The sequence below is a fragment of the Aquarana catesbeiana genome, linkage group LG07 (genome assembly GCF_042186555.1).
Source record: "Aquarana catesbeiana isolate 2022-GZ linkage group LG07, ASM4218655v1, whole genome shotgun sequence".
Lineage (NCBI taxonomy): Eukaryota > Metazoa > Chordata > Amphibia > Anura > Ranidae > Aquarana > Aquarana catesbeiana.
The window spans coordinates 237,450,100-237,477,337 of record NC_133330.1 but is presented as its reverse complement, the minus strand read 5'-3'; the positions used below and the strand labels follow the sequence as shown (position 1 = coordinate 237,477,337).

General features: G+C 44.4%; 1 protein-coding gene across 4 annotated transcripts in view; it reads left to right on the top strand.

The window, feature by feature from the left end:
• CCDC18 (coiled-coil domain containing 18) overlaps window positions 1–27,238 on the top strand; it is a 207,509-nt gene that overhangs the window by 163,712 nt on the left and 16,559 nt on the right. For all 4 annotated transcript variants that reach the window (XM_073593126.1, XM_073593128.1, XM_073593127.1 and 1 more), the window contains 3 exons: window positions 9,172–9,288; window positions 10,295–10,438; window positions 15,358–15,561. In XM_073593126.1, the coding sequence (XP_073449227.1) occupies window positions 9,172–9,288; window positions 10,295–10,438; window positions 15,358–15,561 (465 nt within the window). The remainder of the gene's footprint in view (window positions 1–9,171; window positions 9,289–10,294; window positions 10,439–15,357; window positions 15,562–27,238) is intronic.

Below are 27,238 nucleotides of genomic sequence, written 5' to 3'. Positions count from 1 at the left end.
TCTAATGGGTTTTTCCCCTCCTTCAGCAACATTATTATAATGGCTTCTGTCATAGACGCAGGTAAATTACCGTCCTTCCCAGTTCCATTAAGCACCTCCAAAAGTATGGGGAGCAAAATCTCCCCATATTTTTTGAATATTTCTATGGGTAAGCCGTCGGGACCAGTGGCTTTCTGATTTGCCATATCTGCCACAACCCTTTGTAACTCCTCAAGTGTTAGTGGAGCCTCTAGCATTCCCGATCTTCTTTCGCAAGGGGGGGTTAACTTTAGCTGTCCAAAGAAATCTCTCATTTCCCCAACCACGTCTTTCTGTGCCGAGCTATATAGGTTTTTAAAGTATTCCCTGAACTCTTCTAATATTTCTGGGTTAGTGTTTTTTATTATTCCCTCTTTCCCTTCAATCGCCGGTATGGTGTTTGGAGGGCCATTGGCCCTAATAATCAGGGCCAAAGTCCACCCAACACACTCTCCCTCACAGGCGAACCTCCGTTTTTTAAATGATTTTTTCCTCTCCATCTTTTCCAAAACCATTCTGCTATACTCATTTTGCCTCTCCACCCACGCCTCGTGATTAAATGGGGTTGGTACCTCAACATACCGTTCTCCTGCTCTTCTAACCCTCTCCTTTACTTTTAGTTCTTCCGTTTGTGATTGTTTCTTAATGTGGGATATTTTTTGGATTAGGACCCCCCGGAGAAAAGCCTTCAGGGTATCCCAAACTATCCCTAGTGGAGCAGTGCCTAAATTTAGATTTGCGAATTCCACCAACCTTTCTACAACAGTACCTGTATCCTCAATTATCTCGAGCCAGAAGGGATTTACTTTCCAGTCACCCTTATTAAAACATCTCTCACCCTTTAAATCAATTATAACTGGTGAGTGGTCCGAAAACCCCTTGGCTCGTAGACTATTTCTTCCACTACGTTTAGCGCTTCCTCATTGCCCAACACTAGATCTATTCTGGACAGGGTGGCATGTGTCCTGGAGTGACGGGAATATTGTCTCACCTCGGGATGCCTCCTTCTCCAGATATCCACCAATCCCACCTCATCGCAATATTGTGAAAGAGGGCTCTTAGGTGTGCCTCTAACGAACTTTTTTGGTGGAAACCTGTTCTATTCCATTATTCATAGCCATGTTGAAATCCCCGACCGCTATTACCGGGACCTCTGAAAAACCCGCCATAAATCCAGTTAGGTCATCCAAAACCTCCCTCCCAAATGGGGGAGGGATATAGATGTTAGCTAATACACATTTCCTATTCTCAATTCGGCAATAGAGAAAGATATACCGTCCAAATACATCCACCTTACTCTGGCTGCAGGAGAAGGCCAACCCTGACTTTATCAAAATACTCACACCCCTTGAATAAGAGGTGTGAGTAGAGTGATGCTGTATCTGAAATTTCTTATGATCCATTATCTTAATTGAATCCTTATCCAAGTGCGTCTCCTGCAGGCAGAGTATTTGAACCCTTCCCTTATCTACCATAGAGAGGATCGTCTGCCTTTTCAAATGATCTTTTACTCCCCGAACGTTCCAAGAACATATGGTAAGCTTCTTTTTTAAATTCCAGGTTCTGTTACAGCCACCTCTGTCGTACATCATACAGTAGATCCTATATCCTTATATCCCTTAGCAAAATTAAAACACCTCTTAATGTGACTCCTGTGATACTTGTGAGTTGAGCTTCCCCCTACCCCTCCCACCCTTACCTTGAAATCTACATTCCCCCCTTCCCACCACACACCCATACACACCTACCACCCCATTGCCCAATTTTGGGCCTACCCCTATGGCTTCTATTGTGACCGGCCACATTTACTTAAGGTGAAAAAAGCAGAACTACAACCCCCGGACCCAGTAAGAGGGGAGCTATCCCCATTATTTCCATTGTGCATATAAGCAATCAAATTTACATAATCCCCCCATCCCCACTTCCCCTTTCCTTTATATATATGTGCATGTTAAAAAAAGGGAAAAAACAGGAAAAAAGAGTCCTCTTTTGACTTCTAAGTTCCTTGCTTTTCTACATTTTCTCTTCTCGCTGTACTCTTCCTTCATTTCTCTCTAACCAAGTTGCGACTTCGGTGGGAGTGTCAAAATATTGAGTTTCCCCCAGAGCCACTATGCGCAAGCGTGCTGGATATAATAATGCATAATTAATTTTTAGTTGCTGAAGCTTGCGCTTGCATTCCAAAAATTTTGCTCTCTGCCTCTGGAGCTCAGGAGAAAAGTCAGGATAAATTGAGATCCTTGCGCCTCTGTATTGAATATTCTTCATCTCTCTTGCCTTCCGAAGAATAGTGGTTTTATCTCTAAAACATAGCAGCTTGAAAATCAGGGGTCTTGGATATCCCCCCGGAGACCGCGTCCTAGTAGCCACTCTATGCGCACGCTCGATGGAAAAAAATTCTGAGAGTGATTCCTTCCCAAATCTCTCCTTTAACCAATCTTCCATAAATTTTACAGGATTATTGCCTTCGCAGCCCTCAGGTAGACCGAGCACCCTTAAATTCTCGCTGCGCAGTCTGTTTTCCATACTATCCATTTTTTGCATGCATTCATTAAGTTGCTTTTTCATAACTAAGACTTCCTGTCTTAAAGGAAAAACATCATCCTCCATCTGACTAATCCTGTCTTCCAGGGCTGCTGTCCGGGTACAGACCACCTGCATATCATTTTTTACCGTCAATAATTCATCTTTAAAACTTTCCATTTGTGCTGATAAATCAATGATTGATGCTTTGCAGCTATTAACTGCTAGGAAAATGTCTCTCAATGATGGCTCCTTCTCGGCTGTTGGTGCTAATGCGCCATCTCCTATTTCCATGCTCGAGGCAGAACCCCCCTCCACCGTTCCACTCGCCCCTGGATCCAATGGTAAGTTCACAGCTGCACCCCCAATAGGGGCTAGGCTTCTCCTCCCAGGCTGGCTAGATTGATGCTGTGTCCCCCCTACATGATTGCTCTTTTTAGGTGTCGAGCTTGCGGGTTGGTTTGGTGTATGGGCGAACCATTCTAATTTGGCGGCTACCTGGCTTCCTTTTTCTTTGGGGTTTTGCTGTGCTAGAACCCCTATGCCTTCCTGTGCTGATGCCTCCTCCTGCCCCTTCTTTCTGGTCATGATGAACCGACTGTTTCAGTGTGTACCCCTCAGCGGGGGCTGCCACAGCCTCACTCCCCCAAAAAAGCAGCACTTTTTCCTCCACTGGCTGAGCAATGATAAATGTCCTGACCATGTAAAGGGGTTCAAGTTGCTATACAGGGTAACATCAACATTCCCTATATATCCTCCAAATCCCACTGATGCGGGTCACTCACCCCTCCAATTCAGGGCTGATGTAGCACAGGTCCGCCCGGTTCATGAAGCTGCCCTCGCCGCTCACGCTCGATCCCACGCAGGCGCGCTTCCCTCTCTCTCACACAGGTGGCGCGCAGCTGTCAGTCCTCCTGGGAGAGCTTCGAGCACGAGGATTTTTCCAACGCTGACACCGGCTCCTCTCCTCTCCTTCCACAGCGTCTTTCGCACCAGCTATAGCAGGATCCACAAGAACGGACCAGCAGCATCTCCCACTCCGCTTTACCCTGAAATTTTCAGCATGAGAGTGGGGATTGAGCAGGGACTGGGTCCAGCTGCACCTCTCTCTCTCACCTTAGCATCCGGTCACGCCCCCCCCCCCCCTGCCAAAAACTTCTCAGCCTTTGCATGCGTTTCCAGCACATGCATTACTAGAATAGCTCATTTTTGCCGAATGGGATCATCTGGATAAGCATTTTTCCCTCCTAAGAGATTTTCAATTCTCTATCCCCTGGAGGAGAAATTCTCCAAAAAATGGAAAGTACCAGCAGTTGACGCTGCGATTTCCAGTGTAAATTAAGGCCTAACTTGTCCTGTAGACAATGCACAAATGCTTAAGGATCCAACAGTTAAAAAGTTGGAATCCCTGTTAAAATCTACTTTTTCCTTGGCAGGTGCCATTACTCAGCCTGTAGTTGCTGCAATAGGCGTCTGTCAATCCCTAAAGGACCAATTTAAACAGGCCCTTAGAGAGGTTCCTGCACAACAAGCTCGGGAATTGGCTGAACTACCAAAAGCGTTATGCTTTGCCATAGATGCCATTAAAGATTCTATTCACCAGGCGTCCCACCTTACGCTTATGCTTATGCATATGCATAGAATCCTGTGGTTAAAAAATTGGTCAGCTGAAGCACCATGTAAAAACCTCCTAACTGGGTTACCTTTTCATGGGGAGCGGCTATTTGGAGAAGAATTGGACAAATATATCCAAACAATTTCTAGTGGGAAAAGTATTCTTTTGCCGGTCAAAAGAAAGTATAAACGCCCTTCATTTAAACGGGCTCTTTCCCCTGCGCCCGGGGCTTCCGCCTCTAGGCAGTGGCAATGGCCTCCGCCGTCAGACTCTAGAGGAAAACCTCAGGGTCAGACCCAGGCTCAAAAGAAGTCCTGGGGTTGGAAACCTGCAAAGCAGAATCCTAAAAGGGGTTGTAAAGGTAAAAAATTTTTCACCTTAATGCATTATATGCATTAAGGTGAAAAAACTTTTGACAATACCGCCGCCCCCAGCCCCCCCGTTTTACTTACCTGACACCTCGAATCTTCGCTGCTCGTTCCCGTCATCTCTATTGCAGCTCAGCCTGGTCGCTGATTGGCTGCAGTGGATGGATTGAAAGCAGCGCAGCCATTGGCTCGCGCTGCTGTCAATCACATCCGATGACGCGGCGCGCCGGGGGGCGGGGCCGAGTGATACAGCGAGCGGCTATAGCCGCCAGCTGTATCAAGGGGGCCCGCCCGCAACAACTAACCACCATGCGAGGGAGCTCGCATTAAGGTGGTTATTTCTTGCGGGGAGGAGCTGAAACAGCCGCCGAGGGACCCCAGAAGAGCAGGTTCGGGGCCACTCTGTGCAGAACGAGCTGCACAGTGAAGGTAAGTATGACATGTTAGTTATTTTTTTTTTTTAAATAAAATTACCTTTGCAACCACTTTAAGCCTCATCATGAAGAGGCAACCCCCCTCACCAAGGTGGGGGGCAGACTTCTGCAGTTTTCAGAAGTCTGGCAAGAGGAAATTCAGGACAGATGGGTCATCTCCACAGTAACACTGGGGTACAAGCTGGAATTTCGGGACTTTCCACCGTCTCATTTCCTGAGGTCAAGCGTTCCCAAAGATCCAGAGAAAAGACAATCTCTGTTTCAGGCACTAGACCGATTAATATCTCATGGGGTGATCATACAGATCCCCACAAAAGAGCAAGGTTTGGGGTTTTATTCAAACCTTTTTATGGTACCAAAACCAAATGGAGATGTCAGGCCCATTCTAGATCTAAAAAATCTAAATCCGTTCCTTAAGATTCGCTCCTTTTGCATGGAGACGATCAGGTCAGTAGTTTCTATCCTCCTAGGAGGAGAACTCCTGGCATCTACCAACATCAGGGATGCATCTGCATGTTCCTATATTTCCCTTTCATCAAAAGTTTCTGCTGTTCGAGTTAGAACAGGAGCATTTCCAGTTTGTAGCCCTGCCCTTCGGGCTAGCCACAGCATCCTGGGTGTTCACAAAAGTGCTGGCCCCACCTCTAGCCAGGTTAAGGGCACAGAGCATAATAGTCGTAGCGTACCTAGATGATCTATTGCTAATAGATCAGTCAGTGGCTCGTTTGACGTAAAGTGTACACACTACAGCCAATTATCTGGAAAGTTTGGGTTGGATTCTCAACCTAGAGAAATCTTCCTTAATACCGCTAAAAAGGCTGGAGTACTTGGGTCTGATCATAGTAAGAAAGGAGGGTCTGACAGGGGAGCCTAGATAGGGATGTGCCACATCCCGAAATAGCTAGAACCAAAGAAAAATACCCCTAAATGGGACTTTGGAGGCACTACCACAAACAAGGAATGAATACGTTTAAATCATTTATTATACAAAAACAATATATATATAAAAAATAGAAATAGAAAGATATAAAAAATATGGATGCATATAGACATGAATACAAAATAGAAAAACCGATGAGATGGTAAATCAATATGACTCCTTGAACCGACGCGTTTCAGAGAAAACAGTTCCTTCGTCAGGGTTCTTTATGGAGAGATTGATATCTGGGGGTACGTAAAGTATCAATGATTAATAATTCATACAAACAGTTTCTATTCCAGATCGATTACATCAGAAAAGGTCACTTACATTGTATTCCTAAGCATCCACAAAGTTAAAAAGAACAGTATGCAACCTTACGCATTGTTCCTCACACGCAGTGCCCTAATGGATTAGCCCATAATATGTATGAATGGCAACTAAGACGAGCCAAAGGGGGACTAAACAGCGTCCCCTACTGGCATCCAAAAGAGACCGCGTCCTGGTCTGTGCGCAGCTCCTGTATGTGAGCTGGGGTCCAAAATGCAGATCTAAGAAAAAAGCACATCAAACCAATACATAAGGTTGGAATCCAAATGAAAGTAAAAAAAAAAAAAAATATTGTTGTGCAGAAGGTGGAGAGCCTACCTAAGGATGTACAAATCCGCATATACTGGCAGGTGGAGTGGTCAGAGTCAGTGGCATGAAAGATGGTAGGGTAGTCTCCCCAGCCAACACCACGGAATCCACAATGTAAGACAGGGAGGTCACTAAAATATACATGTAAAAAAGAAGGGGGGGAGAGGGGGTCTGATCATAGCCAAGGAAAAGGTGTTCTTGCCTCAGGCAAAGATCAGCTCCATAAGAGAGCTGGTGCGGATGGTCAGGTCAAAAGCTGATCCTTCCATTTGCCTCTGCATGAGGTTGCTAGGAACCATGGTGGCTTCATTTGAAGCAGTTCCCTATGCCCAGTTCCATCCAAGACTGTTGCAAAACAGTATCCTGTCAACTTGGAACAAAACAATTCAAACTTTAGACTTGCCAAGGTAGCTGTCCCCAAGAGTGTCCCAAAGCCTCACTTGGTGGTTACTAATCCAGAATCTGCTGAAAGGAAAATCCTTCAGACCAGTCATCTGGAAAGTGGTAACAACGGATGCCAGCCTTTCAGGCTGGGGAGCAGTACTAGGAAAGACAACCGCCCTGCTAGAGTGCGCCTTAACTTGAAAAGGGGGAAACTTACCCCTTAAATCATAAGTTTGAATTATAACTTGCCGAATCCACTTAGCCACAGTGGATTTTGACGCTGCCTGTCCTTTCTTAGGACCCTCTGGCAGAATAAATAAGACATCAGTCTTATGAATCTGAGCAGCTGCCTTTAAATAGATTTTCACTGCTCTCACCACATCAAGACAATGTAGTGACTTCTCTTCCCTGGAATGTGGTTTTGGAAAAAACAATGGCAGGACAATATCTTGGTTCAGGTGGAAACCTGAGACCACTTTTGGTAAAAAAAAACCTGGACGAGGGCGCAACACCACTCTGTCCTCATGAAAAATCAAATATGGCTCTTTACAAGAAAGAGCAGCCAATTCCGAAACCCTCCTTGCTGAGGATATAGCAACCAAAAATACCAACTTCCTTGTCAGAAGGACTAGGGGAATATGTTGTATTGGTTCAAATGACTGTTTTTGTAACACAGACAAAACTAAGTTCAAGTCCCAAGGGTTCAAGGGAGGTTTGACGGGCTGATTAAGCCGCATCACCCCTTGCATAAAACCCCAGACTAAAGAATGTGTAGCAAGTGATCTTTAAAATAAGACCGATAAAGCTGAGACTTGGCCTTAAGAAGTACTCAAGGCCAATTTCATTTCTACCCCTAATTGTAGAAAGGCAAGAATTCTGCCTATGACATATCTCCGAGGGTGCCAACCCTTGGATTCACACCAGGAAACATAAGCCCTCCAGACTCTCTAATATAGAGTTCTGGAAGCTGGCTTCCTTCCATTAATCAGGGTAGAGATAACTGACCTGGAAAGCCCACGTTTCTTCAGAATGTGGGTTTCAGTACCCAGGCCGTTAAATTTAGAGACCGTAAGGAAGGATGGAATATCGGTCCCTGTGAGAGCAGATTTGGCCCTAGTGGGAGGGACCATGGGCCCTCCACTGCCATCTTTACGATTTCTGCATACCATGACCTTCTGGGCCATGCTGGTGCCACCAGAATTACTGGCTTTCTTTCCAGCTTGATCCTGCAAAGAAGTCGAGACAGCAACTGAATAGGGGGGAATGCATAGATCAGTGAGAACTGATCCCACTGGGTCACCAATGCATCCGTTCCGCATGCGAGTGGATCCCTTGTTCTGGCCACAAAGTTGACTAACTTCATGTTGAACCTCTATGTCCGGAGCCCCCCATCTTTGGCAAACAGCCCAAAATATGTTGGGGTGAATAGACCATTCCCCTGGGAAAAACTGTTGGCAACTCAAGAATTCCACCTGCCAATTCTCTACTCCTGGAACGAAGACTGCAGCCATTTTAACTCTGGGCTGCCTGTTCACTTCCTGGATTTACACAGACACACAGAGGCACACCTCCGGCTCTGCAGCCCTGCAGTTTTCATTGGCCCTCTTATGACTCACCCCCCTCCCTTCCTGGCACACTCTCACGAGAGAGAGAGCTGTGCATAATGTCATAAGCCCTAGGCTAATGACCAGACAAGAAACAGGAAGTGAGCTGTATAAGGTATTTACTGGCAGAAAAAAAATGTTTTGCTATCCAAAGTTAAAACAACAAGGGCAGAAGATTTAATAGATGGAAAGTTTAAAATATGACTGAAGGACCAACTTTGTGTTTACATTAGAGGGCTGTCAAGTTTCTGGTGCAATTGAAATTACTAGTAAAAAACTTAATATTTCTGTGCCTCTGTTGTGAAATTTGAAAACAAATTTCCCCCTAATGCATATAGCTACATACATACATGAGGACTTGTTTTAATGTGCATTTACTGCTTGTAATAATCTGTGCACATTTTCTTTAGAGACTCATTGGGGCCTTTTCAGTGTCCCCTCCCGTCTGCATCCAAAAGAATTCTGAAGGATACTACACATATGTAGATTTTCATTACTCTGGTACTTGGGGATCACAATAAGTTTCCTCTTATGTCATTATTGTGTTTAGTTACCTTTTGTGTGATTGCTGTCATTGTGTACTGCTGGAAGGGAAGTCCTGTGCTGTCACCTAACCTATAGATATTATTTAGGAATCTCACTTAGCTATATTTTTCGCTTTCTGTAGCTAACCCAACTGGATTCAACCATTCGGCAACACAAAGAAGAATTGGAACTGAAAATTATTCATCTGGAAACTGCCTTAATGAAATCTGAACTGGAAACAAAAGATCGTATGTCACAGGTTAGCAGTCCTTGCACTTGACTTGCTTGTTCACTTGAAACCCAATTGTAGTTTATAGCTCTGTAATCAGCAAAGTTTGCGATCCCTGCCAATTGAGGAGCTGTACTGTAGCTCTGCTTAGAGGGAAAGAGAGGTGGAGGATCAGACACTGGAGGAAGGATTTTTCCACAGTGTACTGCCAAACATAGGAGTTTTATTTTGGGGGTTAGGAGAGGTGTCCAAAAAAAAAAAAAACACCATAAGTGAATTATCATTTGCTATTTTGAGCCACATTGCTTTAATTTGCATTATTTTCCCAAAAAACTCCAATTGGGCTTTTAAAGGATTTCTAGGGCAGTTGAAAATCTCACCATGGATTAAGAGTATAGGATCATGTGCAGGTGAAATCTTGCATCATGAAAACTCTTTTTGTATATAATCACTCTTTTACCTCTGTTTTGTGCTGTAATCACTAAGGGAATGTCATTAACAAAGGGATGAGATTCATTGTCATTCATGTGGGAAAAGGGCCTGTTAGTTACTCCTAACTAGTCAGAAAAATGGTCAAAGTGGAACTTTAGGTATTAAATAAAAATGGCTGAACAGGCAGAATCTTTCATGCAGAAAGACATGCTTTGTCTTTTCTGCATTAAAATTAACTACCTACCTGTCCACCCCTGTACAGTGAGCTGGAAATACAGGAATGCCGAAGCCAACAAAAACTCCTGCGCATACGCGGGATTGACATTATTCTCACCCAGCCAGGGAAAGTGGCCAGCGTTCGATGCCTATAAGCCAGCCGCTCAAAGATGTCCTCGGCCATCAGGAATCTCCAGGACATCGCATAGCTCCGAAGTCAAGGTGAGTATAGTTACGCTTTTTTAAAAAAAAAAATGAGTGTCCCTTGTGGGATCACTTTATCCTGACCACATGCACAAATGCATACATAAAGACACAAAGCTAGCCATTTAGATATGGTTCTTAGTATTCATAGAGTTGTTAAAATGTGTTCTATGATCTTTCCCAGATTTCGTCCCTGCAAGAAAAACTACAAGAAATGGGGGATCGGCTCCAAGAAAAAGACTTTGACCTGCTTCAGAAAGATCAATTTTTGAATCACCTACATAAAGAACTTGAGAAAAAGCAAGCAACTCTAACTGAAATGGAACAGGTAAGTGGTCTTTTATTAGATTCACACTCCAATAATTTTATTTTAGTATAAAGGCTAATAAAAAAAAAGAAGCCCTGTAATCAATCATGCATCATGAAATGTATATTTTAGTTGCAAGCAGTGTAATTAACTGAATTTGACCTGGTAGCCGCCTCTTGCAGTCCCTGTATAGCAAAGTGTGAGAGTAAACAATATTCTGAGCCAGTCAGTTCATGTGCAAGAAATATGCCGATAGGAAGAGAAAGTAAAGAAACAGAGAAATTAGCTAATTTCGCTGTGCAGTAACAGACTGGGGTGGGTCCAGATGGACTCAGAGTAAGTGGTTTTATCATGTTACACATACATTGTTTGTGTCCCTTCCTCCCTCTATAGCTAGGCAATGCTCTGTATAGTTAGTCCCACCCTCGCTTTAGTGTGTCCTTCGTTTCTGTTCTGAGCACGTTATTGCTGGAGCTACACGTACTATGTTTTTAGATCTATCTGATGTGCATCTGTGAAGATCTGCACAAGTATTGGATGAAAGCTTTCTACGATCTGCAAGATGTCATATGGATCGAGTCACTGTCTGCTAATACTACTGAGACTGTAAGTTACAGCTATCTTGCCACAACTAGATCAGTTATAGAAATCACACTTCAGTGATTTGATTGGAGACTCAGAGCAGTCAAAAATATAATTTAGCTCCACTCAAAAAAAAAAAAAATCCTCTATAGCTCTAGAAAATACAGTGAGATGTGATCTGGACAGGGGATATACAAGAGTTTAGGACAGCGCAGCCATTGTTATACAAGCCTGTACATGCCTGCACACTAATCACAGCACAACATCTTACAGCCTACAATGCCAATAATACAGTGTTTGCCCAATGGGACTGTTATAAAACCAGTTGTGCATTATACATGTATACAGTAGAGACTGCCTGCATTACATGCTATTCTGATTTCTGCTTATAATACATTCTCATACAAGTGAGACAGAAAACAGTATGCTACAAGTACACTGCTCCACAGCAGCAACCCATTTGCACCACCATAGCTCCCAAAGTCACTGAAACGCAGCACACCAGTCAATTTAACTGACTTTGTTCCGAATGCGTAAACTTTGTTTCGCTGAAGAGGCAGAAGAGGTTTGAATGATGCTAACCATCAGTACTGTGGGAAAATCTCTTTATTTGAACCTGAGATTATTGTATCAAAAGCTTGGTTTGCATCAGAAGCTTGTTTTATGTTCTCATTTAATGTGTAATTAATTTTTGTGTTTTTGGCTGGAGTTCCACTTTATTGGAAAAAAAATAGACCAATGGGAAAGAGTGTATAAGGTACTTCTTCCCTAACAACTAATAATTTTACGAAACAATACCCTACAAATAATTTCTTTTTGAGTGAAACACATCAGAGGTGGAGCTTTAGGTAGACTGCCTGTGTCGGGTGTGAATTTAAAACCTTTACAGCAGCTTTTCCCTTTCTTTTCCATGTATGTAAACAATTTGCTTTAGTTTGGTTTTGATGATATGCTTAATACTTCTAGTCGTGTGAAAAAGTACATTCCATAGAAATTGTCGACTTTTACTTTCATCTAGTGGCCAAAATATGGTATTGAATGAGAAACCTGTTTTGCTTTTTGGCCACTAGATGTAGCAGATGTTATAGGAATTAATCTCTTATTAAACCACCAGAAGAAGACAGTGATTATTGCAAGCAGCTATAGCAGCCGCTAGTGATAATAATAAGAGAATCTGGCAGGCTGGTTGTACCCAAATTGATCAACTTGGTACATTCTACCTGCTCATTAATGGTTCAAACCTTGGCTGGTGTATGGCCGGCCTTGGACTCTCTTATCTTGATAGAGCAAGTCGTCTTGCTCACAACCAGTCCCTCTCATGGTATCTTACTGTTGTTCAAAGTGCTCCTAAAAGCTGCACATGTATACTCACCAGACTACTGGGTTCGCTGGGAGCAGGAACTGTCTCGCTCCCTTTCTGATGAGCACTTATCAAAAATGATTCTTCCAACTCATACCTCTTCTAATAATACTGCTATATCAGAGAGCAATTTTAAACTCCTGGTGCAGTGTTACAGGAACACAGCACGCCAAAACAGGTGACACATCTGAACTTCCCAGCTGTGTTGGAGATGCAGACTGGCTTCAGGCACTGTTTACATATTAGGTGTAAAGACTCACCCAAGCTCTACCGCAATAAAAAGATAATGGGATGTGTGGTGCTCTGGCTATGCCGTCCAACATAAATCCATAGTAATCAAAAGCTGACACATGATCGCTCCTTCTTATGAAATTTATTTTGCACTATAGCAGTAACAACATCTTAAATACTAACGCGTTTCAGCCTAACCCTTCCTCATCAAGAAGCAGCGATTGTGTGTTGGCTTTTTATTACTACTGTTTCCATATTAGTAGACAGTGTTTACTAATCAAACCTAGCTGGAAACAAATTATGGACCCAATAGAGAGAATCACAACTGTGACCCTTCCACAGGACTCCTCCTGGGTCCCCCTTATTTTACTACACATCTTGACCTGCCCCTAAATAGAAAAAAATCTTTGCTACCCCACTTCTTGAACAAAGCCAAATCCAAAGCCTGATCCCAAATTATTGTAAAACTCCTGGTTCACCATCAATAGCAGAACTGATACTACTAACGGAAGCGATTAAAATTATCTAAAAAGCTGACTATAAAACATATTAGAAAATCTGGGAAAGCTGGTTACACTTCAAAAACACAGGACCCATTAAATCTGGAGACAGTCCCAGACCTCATAATACTACAGAACATGTTAAATGAACCACTAACAACAATAGATAACAGAAACTCGCACTTAGGACTACAAAAGAAAAGAAGGTATGCAGCCTCCCCTGATAGACCCACAATGGGGCTAGTATGTATAAATAAAGAATGGGGTAAATGGCGCTCCCTATTTGGGGGGTATGTGAACTGTATGCGCAACACCAGAGCTACCAAAACCACTGTAATGATTTACACATTATGTAATAACCCCCTATAAAAGTAGATCTATATCCAAACAAATCAATCAATTCTGAATAATAGTGATCAATTATGCCATGAAATATAAGATGAAAAATAACAACATGTAAACTAAAGTTATATGCAGTGCTAAGCATATGTGCAATACTGTGCCTGTCTATTACAAAATGTGCATCATATCAAGTCCAGTATGATAAAAAAAAAAAAAAAAGTGGTGTTTTTGCAGTAAAAAAAAGTGAAAACTCTGCAATAATCCAAAAAATTGTTGTATCCAAAAAAAAAAAAATTCAAACAGTCTAGTGACTCTTTTGCTCAAATTGACCGGTGACTTCTGTGCTCCCCCTATGGCTCCCCACTCACCAGCTCCTTATACCCCTACAGGGGTGACAGGCAGTATGGATCATCATAGGTAGTCTTCATAGATTGTTTCCTGTGGTCCCTCTAGCAATGGCTCGTGCTTCCACTAAACCAGAACCGCACATCACAGCCTCAGATCTCGAAGTTATAAGAGAACACAAACAACGTGAGATTGCAGAGCTTCCTTCCACCTCTGCAATCTCACGCTGTTTGTGTTCTCTTATAACTTGGAGATCTGAGGCTGTGATGTGCGGTTGACCGATCCGGATGTCCTGGCTTAGTGGAAGCACGAACCATTGCTAGAGGGACCACAGGAAACCATCTATGAAGACTACCTATGATGTTCCATACTGCCTGTCACCCCTGTAGGGGTATAAGGAGCTTGTGAGTGGGGAGCTATAGGGGGAGCACAGAAGTCACCGGTCAATTTGAGCACAAGAGTCACCAGACTGTTTGAATTTTTTGAACTTTTTTTTTTTTTTTTTTTTTGATACAACAATTCTTTGGATTATTGCAGAGTTTTCACTTTTTTACTGCAAAAACAACACACTTTTTTTTTTTTTTATCATACTGGACTTGATATGATGCACATTTTGTAATAGACTGGCACAGTATTGCACATATGCTTAGCACTGCATATAACTTTAGTTTACACCTTGTTGTTATTTTTCATCTTCTATTTCATGGCATAATTGATCACTATTATTCAGAATTGATTGATTTGTTTGGATATAGATCTAATTTTATAGGGGGTTATTACATAATGTGTAAATCATTACAGTGGTTTTGGTAGCTCTGGTGTTGCGCATACAGTTCACATACCCCCCAAATAGGAAGCGCCATTCACCCCATTATTTATTTAACAATAGATAACAGTTCACTAATAGCAAAGACTCTCTACACCCTCCTTCATGTTTCTTTGTCATTGTTTCTCTGTGTATAATATTTGTAAGTTTGTTCCTACTTGTTATGGGACATTTATTCTTTGGTTCTTCTACAGTATGCTGCCTGAAAATTTGCAAAAGGTTTGTTGGAAAATGCATGTCAGCTGCATTGTATTGTGATTAGTACTTTCTGTAAGCCCTGGTTCACACTGATGCAATTTCTGATGTGTTCCAGAATGCATAGAATCGCATGACTATTGAAATAACATGACTGTCTATGGAGGCCATTCACGTATATGCGGGGTCCTCTGAGTTGAGAGCAGTGTGGTGTGATTTTTACCTCCGTAGACTTGAATGGTAACCACATGCAAAACGCTTATATCCTTTGAGAGAGAGAGGTCGCAGCTGTATCCAACTCTCATGAAAAACGCATTAGAATTGCCTCTGAACTACATCAACTCACACTGATCAAATCGCACTGCAAAACGGATTCAACCCGCACCGCATCAATGTGAACCTAGCCTAAAGGTTTATGTAGCGTTTCTAATGTCCATTGTCGCATTTAAATAGAAAAATGTCAATGAATCTTCATTGAGAAAAATATACTACATTATAGATTAATTTTTCTTCCATGCAAAATGGAAAAAAATTGAACTGTTTTGTTTGCTTTTTTTAGACACTGAAGTCGCAGCAGATCCGCATATCAGAGCAGCAGAAAGAAGAGACCGAGCTAAACCAGCAAGTACGGCTAGCCCGAGAACGGATGCAATTAACCCATCGGGAACTCATGGAAACCCGACAGCAGCTGGCAGAGGCTAATAAAGAATCAGACCGGCTTACACATAAGCTGGAGGGAATTGATCGTCTTTCCAGAGAAAAGGTAATAGTCTGACCCAGCAACAGGTCTCCCCAGCTACTTTTGACTGTTGCTTTTAGATCAGTGTCATGTGTAACTGTTCCAGTATTGATAGTCAACTGTTGCTGCTTCCATTTTTGGATGATTTCTTAGATTTCTTTATTGGCGTAATCCATTATAGTATACAGACGTAACGGTGTTCAGTGTTAACTTACTTGAACAGTTATTTAGCCTTAAAGTGAAACTGTATTCTTTGTTTAAGTAAATCTGTAAATTTGACCAGTTAAAAACAAACAAAAAAAAACAAAATTCTTTAGTAAATATTAGCTTAGAAACTTGTTTCTATGTACAGCTGTAGCCAAAAGTTTTGAGACTGTCACAAAGTCTGCTGCCTCAGTTTTATGATGGCAACTTGCATATACTCCAGGATGTTATGAAGAGTGATCAGATGAATAGCAATTAATTGCAAAGTACCTCTTTGCCATGAAAATTAACTTAATCCCATAAAAAACCTTTCCACTGCATTTGTGAAGAAGGCTTCAGAGTGCTCAAGAAAGTCCAGCAAGCGCCAGGACCATCTCCTACAGTTGATTCAGCTGCGGGATCGGGGCACCACCAGTGCAGAGCTTCCTCAGGAATGGCATCAGGCAGGTGTGAGTGCATCTGCATGCACAGTGAGGAGAAGACATTTGGAGGATGGCCTGGTGTCAAGAAGGGCAGCAAAGAAGCCAATTCTCTCCAGGAAAAACATCAGAGACAGACTGATATTCTGCAAAAGGTACAGGGATTGAACTGCTGAGAGAAGGGGTAAAGTAATTTTCTCTGATGAATCCCCTTTCCAATTGTTTGGGGCATCTGGAAAAAAACCATGTCCGAAGAAGAAAAGGTGAGCACTACCATCAGTCCTGTGTCATGCCAACAGTAAAGCATATTGACACCATTCATGTGTGGGGTTGCTTCTCAGCCAAAGATGTGGGCTCACTCACAATTTTGCCTAAGAACACAGCCATGAATAAAGAATGATACAAAAACATCCTCCGAGAGCAACTTCTCCCAACCATCCAAGATCAGTTAGCTGACCAACAATGCCTTTTCCAGCATGATGGAGCACATTGCCATAAGGCAAAAGTGATAACTAAGTGGCTTGGGGAACAAAACATGGAAATTTTGGGTCCATGGCCAGGAAACTTTCCAGACCTTAATCCCATTGAGAACTTGTGGTCAATCCTCAAAAGGTGGATTAAAAAAAACAACAAACCCGCAAATTCTGACAAACTAGAAGCATTGATTATGCAAGAATGGGCTGCCACCGGTCAGGATGTGGGTCAGAAGTTGATTGACAGCATGCCAGGGGGAATCGCAGAGGTCTTGAAAAAGAAAGGTCAACACTGCAAATATTGACTCTGCATAAACTTAATGTAATTGTCAATAAAAGCCTTTGACACTTAAATGCTTGTAATTATACTTCAGTGTAGCATAGTAACATCTGCCAAAGGGATCTAAAAACACTGAAGCAGCAGACTTTGTGAAAATTTATATTTGTGTCATTTTCAAAACTTTTGGCCACGACTGTATAGTTTATAAGTATATTCATAGAAATAAGAATCTGAAAAAAATGTAGCTTTTTCCTTGGCTGGAGTTAGTATTCCTGCTACAGTCGCATATAAAGCTACAAACCTAATTATAACTTCCCTTTAAGCTGTAAAGTGAGTAAATAAATGCAAGTAACTTAATTCGTTGTCTGCCCTTCTACAGGCCAATCCTGCCGCTGGCACACAAGAGGATTAAGACTTAATTTAGTCACACATGTCGCTGGTCTAACTAGATTAGGCCTGGTGTCTCAGCTTCTTCGAGATTATCCACAAAAAAACAGCCTGAAAGTCAAAGCTGATCTAAAAGATACAAATTAATGCAGCTCTGTATTTATTACTACATAATTAAGTTTATTTTTTAAGTGCAGTGTAAAAACTTGAATTTGACTTGGTATTAGCCTTATGCACTGATTGTGCAGTACAGCCAAGACTGGCAGAGAAAGAAGCAACACAAGGAGCCAATCAATTCATGTATGGGCAAGAAGTATGCTGATAGGAGGCAAAAACAGAATGACAGAAAGATGAGTTCATCGCTGTTTTGCTACTCCATCACTGAGCATTCACAGGCTGGGGGTGGTTCCATGACCTCTTAGGCTGAATAGTGAGTTGAACAATGCCAGCTGAGGATATCTAGTGATGGAAAAGAAGCAGTGTGAGAAACAACCCTGATTTACTCACTTGTCTGCTAGGCAATTTGTCTGCCAGGGACAAGGGCAGAAAAGCGCAAACCTATCACCCTGTCCAATGTACTCCATATTATCATCTCACTGAAAGTATCAAGATGGCACAAGTCCAAGGGGACCGCACTTTATCATATTTCCAAGGACAACCCCTGTTCATATAGATAATCCTATACATACCAGGACATTTTTTTTTGGGGGGGGGGGGGGGGCAGCATAGAATGCATTTCATTTTCTTAATTTAATTTTATTTACATTTTTTAAAAATATATATATATACACTACCGTTCAAAAGTTTGGGGTCACCCAAACAATTTTGTGTTTTCCATGAAAAGTCACACTTATTCACCACCATACGTTGTGAAATGAATAGAAAATAGAGTCAAGACATTGACAAGGTTAGAAATAATGATTTGTATTTGAAATAACATTGTTTTTACCTCAAACTTTGCTTTCATCAAAGAATCCTCCTTTTGCAGCAATTACAGCATTGCACACCTTTGGCATTCTAGCTGTTAATTTATTGAGGTAAGCTGGAGAAATTGCACCCCACGCTTCTAGAAGCAGCTCCCACAAGTTGGATTGGTTGGATGGGCACTTCTGGCGTACCATACGGTCAAGCTGCTCCCACAACAGCTCAATGGGGTTCAGATCTGGTGACTGTGCTGGCCACTCCATTACCGATAGAATACCAGCTGCCTGCTTCTGCTGTAAATAGTTCTTGCACAATTTGGAGGTGTGTTTAGGGTCATTGTCCTGTTGTAGGATGAAATTGGCTCCAATCAAGCGCTGTCCACTGGGTATGGCATGGCGTTGCAAAATGGAGTGATAGCCTTCCTTATTCAGAATCCCTTTTACCCTGTACAAAGCTCCCACCTTACCAGCACCAAAGCAACCCCAGACCATCACATTACCTCCACCATGCTTAACAGATGGCGTCAGGCATTCTTCCAGCATCTTTTCATTTGTTCTGCGTCTCACAAACGTTCTTCTTTGTGATCCAAACACCTCAAACTTGGATTCATCCGTCCACAACACTTTTTTCCAGTCTTCCTCTGTCCAATGTCTGTGTTCTTTTGCCCATCTTAATCTTTTTCTTTTATTGGCCAGTCTCAGATATGGCTTTTTCTTTGCCACTCTGCCCTGAAGCCCAAAATCCCGCAGCCGCCTCTTCACTGTAGATGTTGACACTGGTGTTTTGCGGGTACTATTTAATGAAGATGCCAGTTGGGGACCTGTGAGGCGTCTGTTTCTCAAACTAGAGACTCTAATGTGCTTATCTTCTTGCTTAGTTGTGCAACGCGGCCTCCCACTTCTTTTTCTACTCTGGTTAGAGCCTGCTTGTGCTGTCCTCTGAAGGGAGTAGTACACACCGTTGTAGGAAATCTTCAATTTCTTTGCAATTTCTCGCATGGAATAGCCTTCATTTCTAAGAACAAGAATAGACTGTCGAGTTTCAGATGAAAGTTCTCTTTTTCTGGCCATTTTGAGCGTTTAATTGACCCCACAAATGTGATGCTCCAGAAACTCAATCTGCTCACAGGAAGGTCAGTTTTGTAGCTTCTGGAAGGAGCTAGACTGTTTTTAGATGTGTGAACATGATTGCACAAGGGTTTGCTAATCATCAATTAGCCTTCTGAGCCAATGAGCAAACACATTGTACCATTAGAACACTGGAGTGATAGTTGCTGGAAATGGGCCTCTATACACCTATGTAGATATTGCACCAAAAACTAGACATTTGCAGTTAGAATAGTCATTTACCACATTAGCAATGTATAGAGTATATTTGTTTAAAGTTAGGACTAGTTTAAAGTTAGCTTCATTTAAAAGTACAGTGCTTTTCCTTCAAAAATAAGGACATTTCAATGTGACCCCAAACTTTTGAACGGTAGTGTATATTTTTATTATAATTTTAAAGTGGTTGTGAACCTGAAATGTGAATGAAATTAAGCATATCCCTCTATAGCAGGGCTCTCAAACTGGAAGCCCTCCAGCTGTTGCAAAACTACAAGTTCCATGAGGCATTGCAAGGCTGACAGTTACAGGCATGACTCCCACAAGCAGAGGCATGATGAGACTTGTAGTTTCGCAACAGCTGGAGGACCGCCAGTTTGAGACCCCTGCTCTATAGTGTGTACTGGTCTCTATCCAGGGCACTAAGTGTCATTTCTGTCTGCTGCTTCATTCCTCTGTTATCAGCATGAATCTCTTCTGATAAGTTTTCCTGACACCAAGATCAAGAGAACAGTGGTAACAGGGTAGGGCACAGCCTGTGATTGACAGCCTCAACTTTGTTGCTATGTGAAGAGGGGTGTGTCCAATCCCTCCAGTCAGCTCTCAGAACTCTCCTCACTAATGTAACTTCAGCTTCTCGCCCCCTAATTTTCAGAGCAGATAAATCCTGTGTAAATTCTGCACTTTGAAAGGATATAGGTGACAGATAGCGTAGATAAACAGGTACAACTGTGGGAGGATTTGTTTAATCTCTGTGTATCACCTGAGTCCAGTCACTACACTGGGTATATGGAAGTGTTGACAACCACTTAAACATTATTGCTTTCACAAGCCCCCTATATGATAGCATCGGGCAGGTGACGAGTCCTCTTTATGGAGACATTGGGGGTCTATCAGACCTCCCAATGGCTCCCCTGTCCTCCACTGCAGCTAAGCAAGGCCAAGCCAGCCACTGTACTGCAAACCAGTTTGGATTCTGTTTAAATGTCAGCTGAGAGTGGCTGAAAAAGATCAATCCCAAGGGACCGTGAGCTTACTTTAACCCCTTGACTACAGGACATTTTTTTTTTTTTTTTACAGAAATTTTTTGTTTATTGAACAAATCAGCAGAACAATACAAAGTTTAATACAGACATTGTAGTGAGAATAAAAACAGTAAAATTGACCCTTAAACAATAGCCGTTATTTATCAGAAATTCCAGGTGTGCAAACATCAGAAGTTTACTCAACCAGACCTCTCAAAGCTCAAATCTTCATACATTTTGATAGTATAAAATGGGTGGCCCAATATTCAACTAAACCTGGTAGGGACAGCAGGGGAAGGGAAGCCGGGGGGGGGGGGGGGCGGGGAGAGGGTAAAAGGAAGGAAGGAAGGAGGAGGAGAGGAAGAGAGGGGGAGGGGAAGGAGGGATGAGAAGGAATGGGATGAAAGAAAATAGGCATAAAGGGAAGAGACGTGAGATATAGGATATCCTCCATTACCTTCCCCGTCCTATGGGGTAGGGGGATCAGGGTCTCCGGAGGCGTCGACCCAGGACGACCAGATTTTATCGAACTTCCCCGGGCATTGCCTACTTTCATACGTTAATTTATACAGAGGGAGCACGTTATTCACAGACCTTATCCACGAGGCCAAGGTAGGAGGCTCTACCATTTTCCACCGCAATAGAATTTCCCTCCTAGCATAGTACAATGCGAAGGTTAGACACAATTTGCTATACCTATCACCCTCTACATCTTCCAAATGACTGAGCAGTAGTATGGGGATCCGCCTGCAAATCTGATCCTATGACATTGCTCAATGTGGACGCCACCGCTGACCAAAAGAGTCGGAGACAGGGACACGACCAGACCATGTGCCAGAAAGTACCCACTTCCTGTCTGCATCTCTGACAATTGGGATCTCTCTGAGGGTAAATACGCGCCAACCTCTGTGGAGTAAAATACGCCCTGTGTAGGAACTTGAATTGTATGAACCTGTCCTTTGCAGCGATCATGGAAGGAATGTAGGATATTAAACACTCCTTCCATTCCTCTTCAGCTAACGAGGGAATATCAACCCTCCACTTATCCCAGGTTTTAGTTAGTTTGGCATCATACTCCACTGTCAGGTATAGGTATAGTGTGGAGAGGGGCTTCCCCATCACGCTGGAAGTCAAGAGTCTTTCAATAGAGTCCGGTTCCAGAGTGAGGGGGGCTGGGAACTGAGCCTCAAAGGCATGCTTCAGCTGCCAGTATCTAAACTGGAAGGAGGCAGGAATAGCAAAGGATTGTCTAAGGGCTTGAAAAGTCATAAGCCTGCCATCCTTGACTATGTGCTTTAGTGTAAGAATTCCCTTTTTAGCCCAGAGAGAGGGGTCCGGTAAAGTATAAAAATGGGGTAGCATAGGGTTGCCCCACAGGGGCATGTGAGGTGAAATGTGATTAGGTTTCCCATATATTTTCCTGGCCTCCTGCCAAACCTTTACAGTGGTACGCATCGGGGTCGTCATGGACAAACTGGCCCTGAGACCCCGAAACGGGAGATTACTCAAAGCAGCAAAGGAGCCCAGAATGGCTGCCTCCAAAGTGACCGCGGGATTTTGCGTGGGCTGGGAGAACCACCACTGAATCGTGACCAGAACTGCAGCCCAGTAGTAGATTTGGAAATTCGGTAGCGCCAGTCCCCCTCCCGAGAGAGGGAGATATAAGATCTGCTTGGCCACCCTGGGTGGCCTCCCAGCCCAGACAAAGTGTATTAATAGGCTCTCCAGCCTTCGGAAAAAGGTCCTAGGGATGGGTATGGGTGTATTACGAAAGAAATATAGATATTTGGGAAGGTATATCATTTTTAGCAGGTTGACTCTGCCAACAGGAGTCAATGGAAGGGAACGCCAAGCAGAGCATTTAGCCGTAAGTTGTGTCTTGAGTGGACGCAAATTGTTGTCAATGTAATCTTGAACCTTACCACTAATTTTTATCCCCAAATATTTGAAATCATCTACCCATTGTGGTACCCTTGGGGTCGAGGGATGGAGCGGGAATAGGATCGACTTGTCCCAATTGATACGAATCCCCGAATACCGACCGAATCGATCAATCAGATTGAGTGCAGTCTGCAAAGAGGACGACGCATCCGCTAAATAAAGCAGAGCATCGTCCGCGTAAAGCGATAACTTCTCCTCAATGGGTCCTACCTGAAGACCCCTTACCCCAGGGTCGGCCCTCAACAATATAGCCAGGGGCTCCATTGCCAGAGCAAATAGACCCGGGGAAAGGGGTCACCCCTGTCGCGTGCCTCTAGACAATTGGAACTTCCCCGAGAGGCATCCATTGGTACGCACTCTAGCTGAGGGGCCATGGTACAGCATGCGGAGCCATTTCGTGAAACCCGGACCAAACCCGAATCGCGAGAGAACCTCCCATAAGTAGCCCCACTCGACGGAGTCAAAGGCCTTCTCCGCGTCGAGTGAGGCCACCATCTCGTTAGTCACCTCGTCCGCCCTGTCTATGTGAGTGTGGAGGCGTCTGATATTAATGTCAGTTCCTCTGCCAGGCATGAAGCCAGTTTGATCTCTGTGGATTAAAGCAGTAATTACCAGGTTAAGCCTATTGGCCAATACTTTTGCCAGTACTTTTGCATCCACGTTCAGAAGAGATATAGGGCGGTACGAGGAGCACAACGTGGGGTCTTTTCCTGGCTTGGGTATCACTACAATGATTGCTTCGCTCATCGTGTCTGGAAGTTTCCCCAGACGCGACGACTCAGAGAAGAGGACCTGTAGTTTGTCAACTAGTTATGTGGTATATTGTTTATAAAACTCTACAGGGATGCCATCAGGTCCCGGAGTTTTCCCTGTCTGCATTGATTTAAGTGCCCGTAGTATCTCCAAGGACGTAATTGGAGCATCAAGCTTGTCGCGATACGTTACTGTAAGGGTTGGGATATCGATGTCGTCTAGATATGCCCCCAGATCCTCCCCTCTATAGCCTACCCTGGACCCATAGAGAGATTCATAAAATTCCGCGAAGCAACAATTGATCCCTTCCGGTGTGTGGAGTAACTGTCCCGAGGAGTCTCTAATATGTGAAATGCTCATCCCACCTGCCTGTTCCCTAGAGAGCCAGGCCAACAAACAGCCAGACCGCTCTCCCTGTTCAAAAATCCGCTGGGATTGGGCCAACATTTTCTTCTGGGTGAGAGATGTACGGAGACGAACCACCTCCTTCGTCAACATTTGTAGATGCGAGTAGTGCACAGGGTCCCGGGTACGAACAAACAGAGCCTCCGCACTACACGCCTCCCGCTCTGCCTTCACTAAGTCTGCTCTACGCTCACGTCGGACCCTGGCAATGATGGTCTGGTAGTGCCCCCTCGTCGTGGCTTTGAAGGCATCCCACACTACCGTGGAGTCAGCAGAGCCCACATTTATAGCCCAGAAGTCAAGCAGTTCGGTTCTAAATTGGGAGTCTACTGCGGTGTCTGAAATCCAAAATCTGGAGAGCCTCCATATCCTTTCTACTGAGCCTAGGGAGAGATCCAAAGACAACAACAAGGGTGCATGGTCGGAAATTCCCCTAGGCAATATTCGTATGTCTGTGACCCGTGGGAGAACCTGAGTCCCTGCGAAGACCAAGTCTATGCGGGAAAACGTTCTGTGGGAGGCCGAGTGGCATGTGTATGCCCTAGATTGGGGGTGACGCCACCTCCAGACATCAGTCAGCCCATAGGTATCCGCCCACTCAGCCAACCCAGAGCAATGACCTCCCGCAGGAGTTAGCCTGTCTAAATCTGGGTCAGGGACCAGATTAAAATCCCCCAATATGACATTGTTATCAGAGGCAAAGTCGGCCAGCTTACCAGTGATCTGATTGAGCACCTGCAAGGAGGCCGGGGGGGGGCAAATATAAGCCCACAATAGTCCACGTTAGAGAATAAATTTTTGCGTGGATAATAACATAGCGTCCGTCAGGGTCCAGGGCCAAATCCAAGAGCCGATAGGGAAGTGACTTCAGTACCAGTATAGTTACACCCCTAGAAAATGTGGAGTGCGTGGAATGGTAGTGGTGTCCCACCCATGGTTTTTTAAGGGCCAGAATTCTACGACCTGTCAGGTGCGTTTCCTGGAACACACATATGTGTGGATTATAAGACTTGATGAATTGGAACACCAGGGAGCGTTTGACTGGGGAATTCAGTCCCCTGGTGTTCCAGGAGATAATGTTAAGTGAGGACATGGCCATTGATAGTGTTAAGAGTATTAGAATCAATGGAAATCGCGGCTCTCAGACCGGACCCCGGGACCCGAACCGGACACATTTGTAGACAGTGTAATGCTGATAAGTCAATTATTTTGGTATGAATAACAAACAAAAACAAAACCAAACCAAAAACAGATAAAGGATCCCAATAATCGAAGCAGATAAAAATGGCCCCAGTAGGGGAACTCACCCCACCCCCCTCCCCACCCAACCCCCCAAAACTGAGGCGGGTTTCAATCCCGAACTTATTCAGCTCGCCGGCTGCAACAGAGGGTCCGTGGAAGAGGCGAACTCACCCCCCGAAACTTCACACGGGGAGGGGAAACAGCATTTCAAACGGCTTATACAGTTGAGAGCTCCGTTATAATACAACAGGCTGAGGGGGGGGAAAAAAATCAGATGAAGGGGAAATATCCGAAAGTGCGACCCCACAGTAAAGTCTGTCCATCGTTGGGTGAAGATACTGAGCAAAAGTGTTCCTAGCACCCCTCAAGAGAACAAGCAGTTGTAAAGGAACTTCATATTTCAACGGTCTCCTGACCAAATTGTTTGGCAGGGGCATTATCTTAGAATTTCCCTGGAAGGGGTAACAAACTTCTCCTCCCAAGGCCGTCCACACAATGGATTGAACTGAGCATAACTTATGCAACAAAGAAAGTCATCCATGTGGGAATACATATGTTGCCTCAGACCTGAGCCAGGGCTATGGTGAACAAACAATGAAGGATCTCACCTTACATGCCAGGTGAACCGTCAGCGGATCCGTGGTAGCGAGTCCATCCAGGTTGAGGCCTCCCTTGGAGAGGTAAAGAAACGAGTTGTCTCGCCATCCTGGACTCTCAGGCGAGCAGGGAAAAGTACACTGTAACGAATGTTGCGTGATCGTAGAGCCGCCTTAACTTGGTCAAAAGATTTCCTGAGCTTCTGGGTCTCTACCGTATAATCGGGGAAGATCATCAACTTTGTGTTCTGGAATCTGAGGTCCCCAACGTTTCTAGAGGCACGGAGAACTTCGTCTCTGTCTCTAAAATTAAGTAGACGTAGAATGAAAGTGCGAGGGGGGGATCCAGGAGGCCCCGGCTTAGGTGGAATGCGGTGGGCCCTTTCCACCGTGTAGTAAGGTGACCAGCGGGCCCCAGGTAGAAGGTCACGGAGCAAGCCCTCTATGAAGGAGGTAGGGTTACTCCCCTCCACCCCCTCCGGTAAACCAACAATGCGAAGGTTATTACGCCGGTTCCTGTTCTCCGCGTCCTCGGCTCTATATTCAAGGGCCTTTACTTTAGTTTGGAGAGTACGGAGTGACGTCTCATGTTCCGTAATGGTGTCTTCAGTGGTGCTCAGTCTTTGCTCCGTCTCAGTGACTCGTGATCTGATTTTATCTATATCTTGACGGATTAGACCCATGTCCAACTGAACTGCTTCGATCTTTGTTGTTAGTGTTGATTGGCAAGTTGCGATGGCTGCCATGACGTCCGCCAGCCAGGGGGGACGGGAGTCTTCCGACTCCATAATATCTGTCTGTGGGACTCTGTGGGTGGCGCGTACCTTAGGGACCTCCGGAGGGTGGTCGGTGGGGGTCTGGGGGGAGTCCTTACCTCCTTTGCCGTATCTTGCGCTGGAATTCCGGCGCCTCATTCAGGTGGTGGGGGCCCAGGTTCGGGCAGTATTCAAGAGTTAGTATAGGGGACCTATCTGCGAGGTCAGGGGTATTCACTCAGCTGGTAAGGTAAAGTCTATGTCCCCCTAGGAGTCTTCTCCCCTCATCTGTAAGCAAATGGCACAGGAGCTGCTGACACAGGCCTACAGGGATAATCAGAGGAATGTGGGTGCTCCACGATCTGCTCCCGTGGCTTAGCAGTGTCTCTCAGCAATCACAGGGCCCCTTGCACTAGGCCAGCAAGACACAGCACTCCCTCCTTTGATCCGGCGGCCCTGGGGCTCCAGGAAAGGCCGCTGTCGCAGCCTAGTAAATCGCGGGGGGGGGGGGAGAAGATGTCAGGCCCAGGACGCGGCCTAGATACAGTTCAGGATGGCCTCTCCCGCCCCCACCTGTGGTCCGCAGCAGTCGGTGCAGCCCGATGTGCAGTCCGATCGTGGCAGGGGGTTCCCGGTTCGCCGCGCGGGCCGTCAGGAAAGGCCGCGGCTTCGGCCTAGTAGCCCGCGGTAGGCCGGGTCCCCAATCTCACACCAGAAATCCAAACTTGCCCCAGATCTCAGCAGGGATAGGATCCCCTATCCCCTACTAGGCAGCAGGAGTGAGTTTAGAGCGTTTTTTGAGCCAATGGATCCGGATTTCTGTGCGGATCGGCGGAGCTCTCTAAAAAAAAACGCCGCTTACAGCGCCATCTTGGCCACGCCCCCTACAGGACATTTTTAAACATACCTTGGTAGACAAGTTGTTAAAGGGGGATATTGCAACAAAAGCTTGGATTTATATTCAATATTTTATTG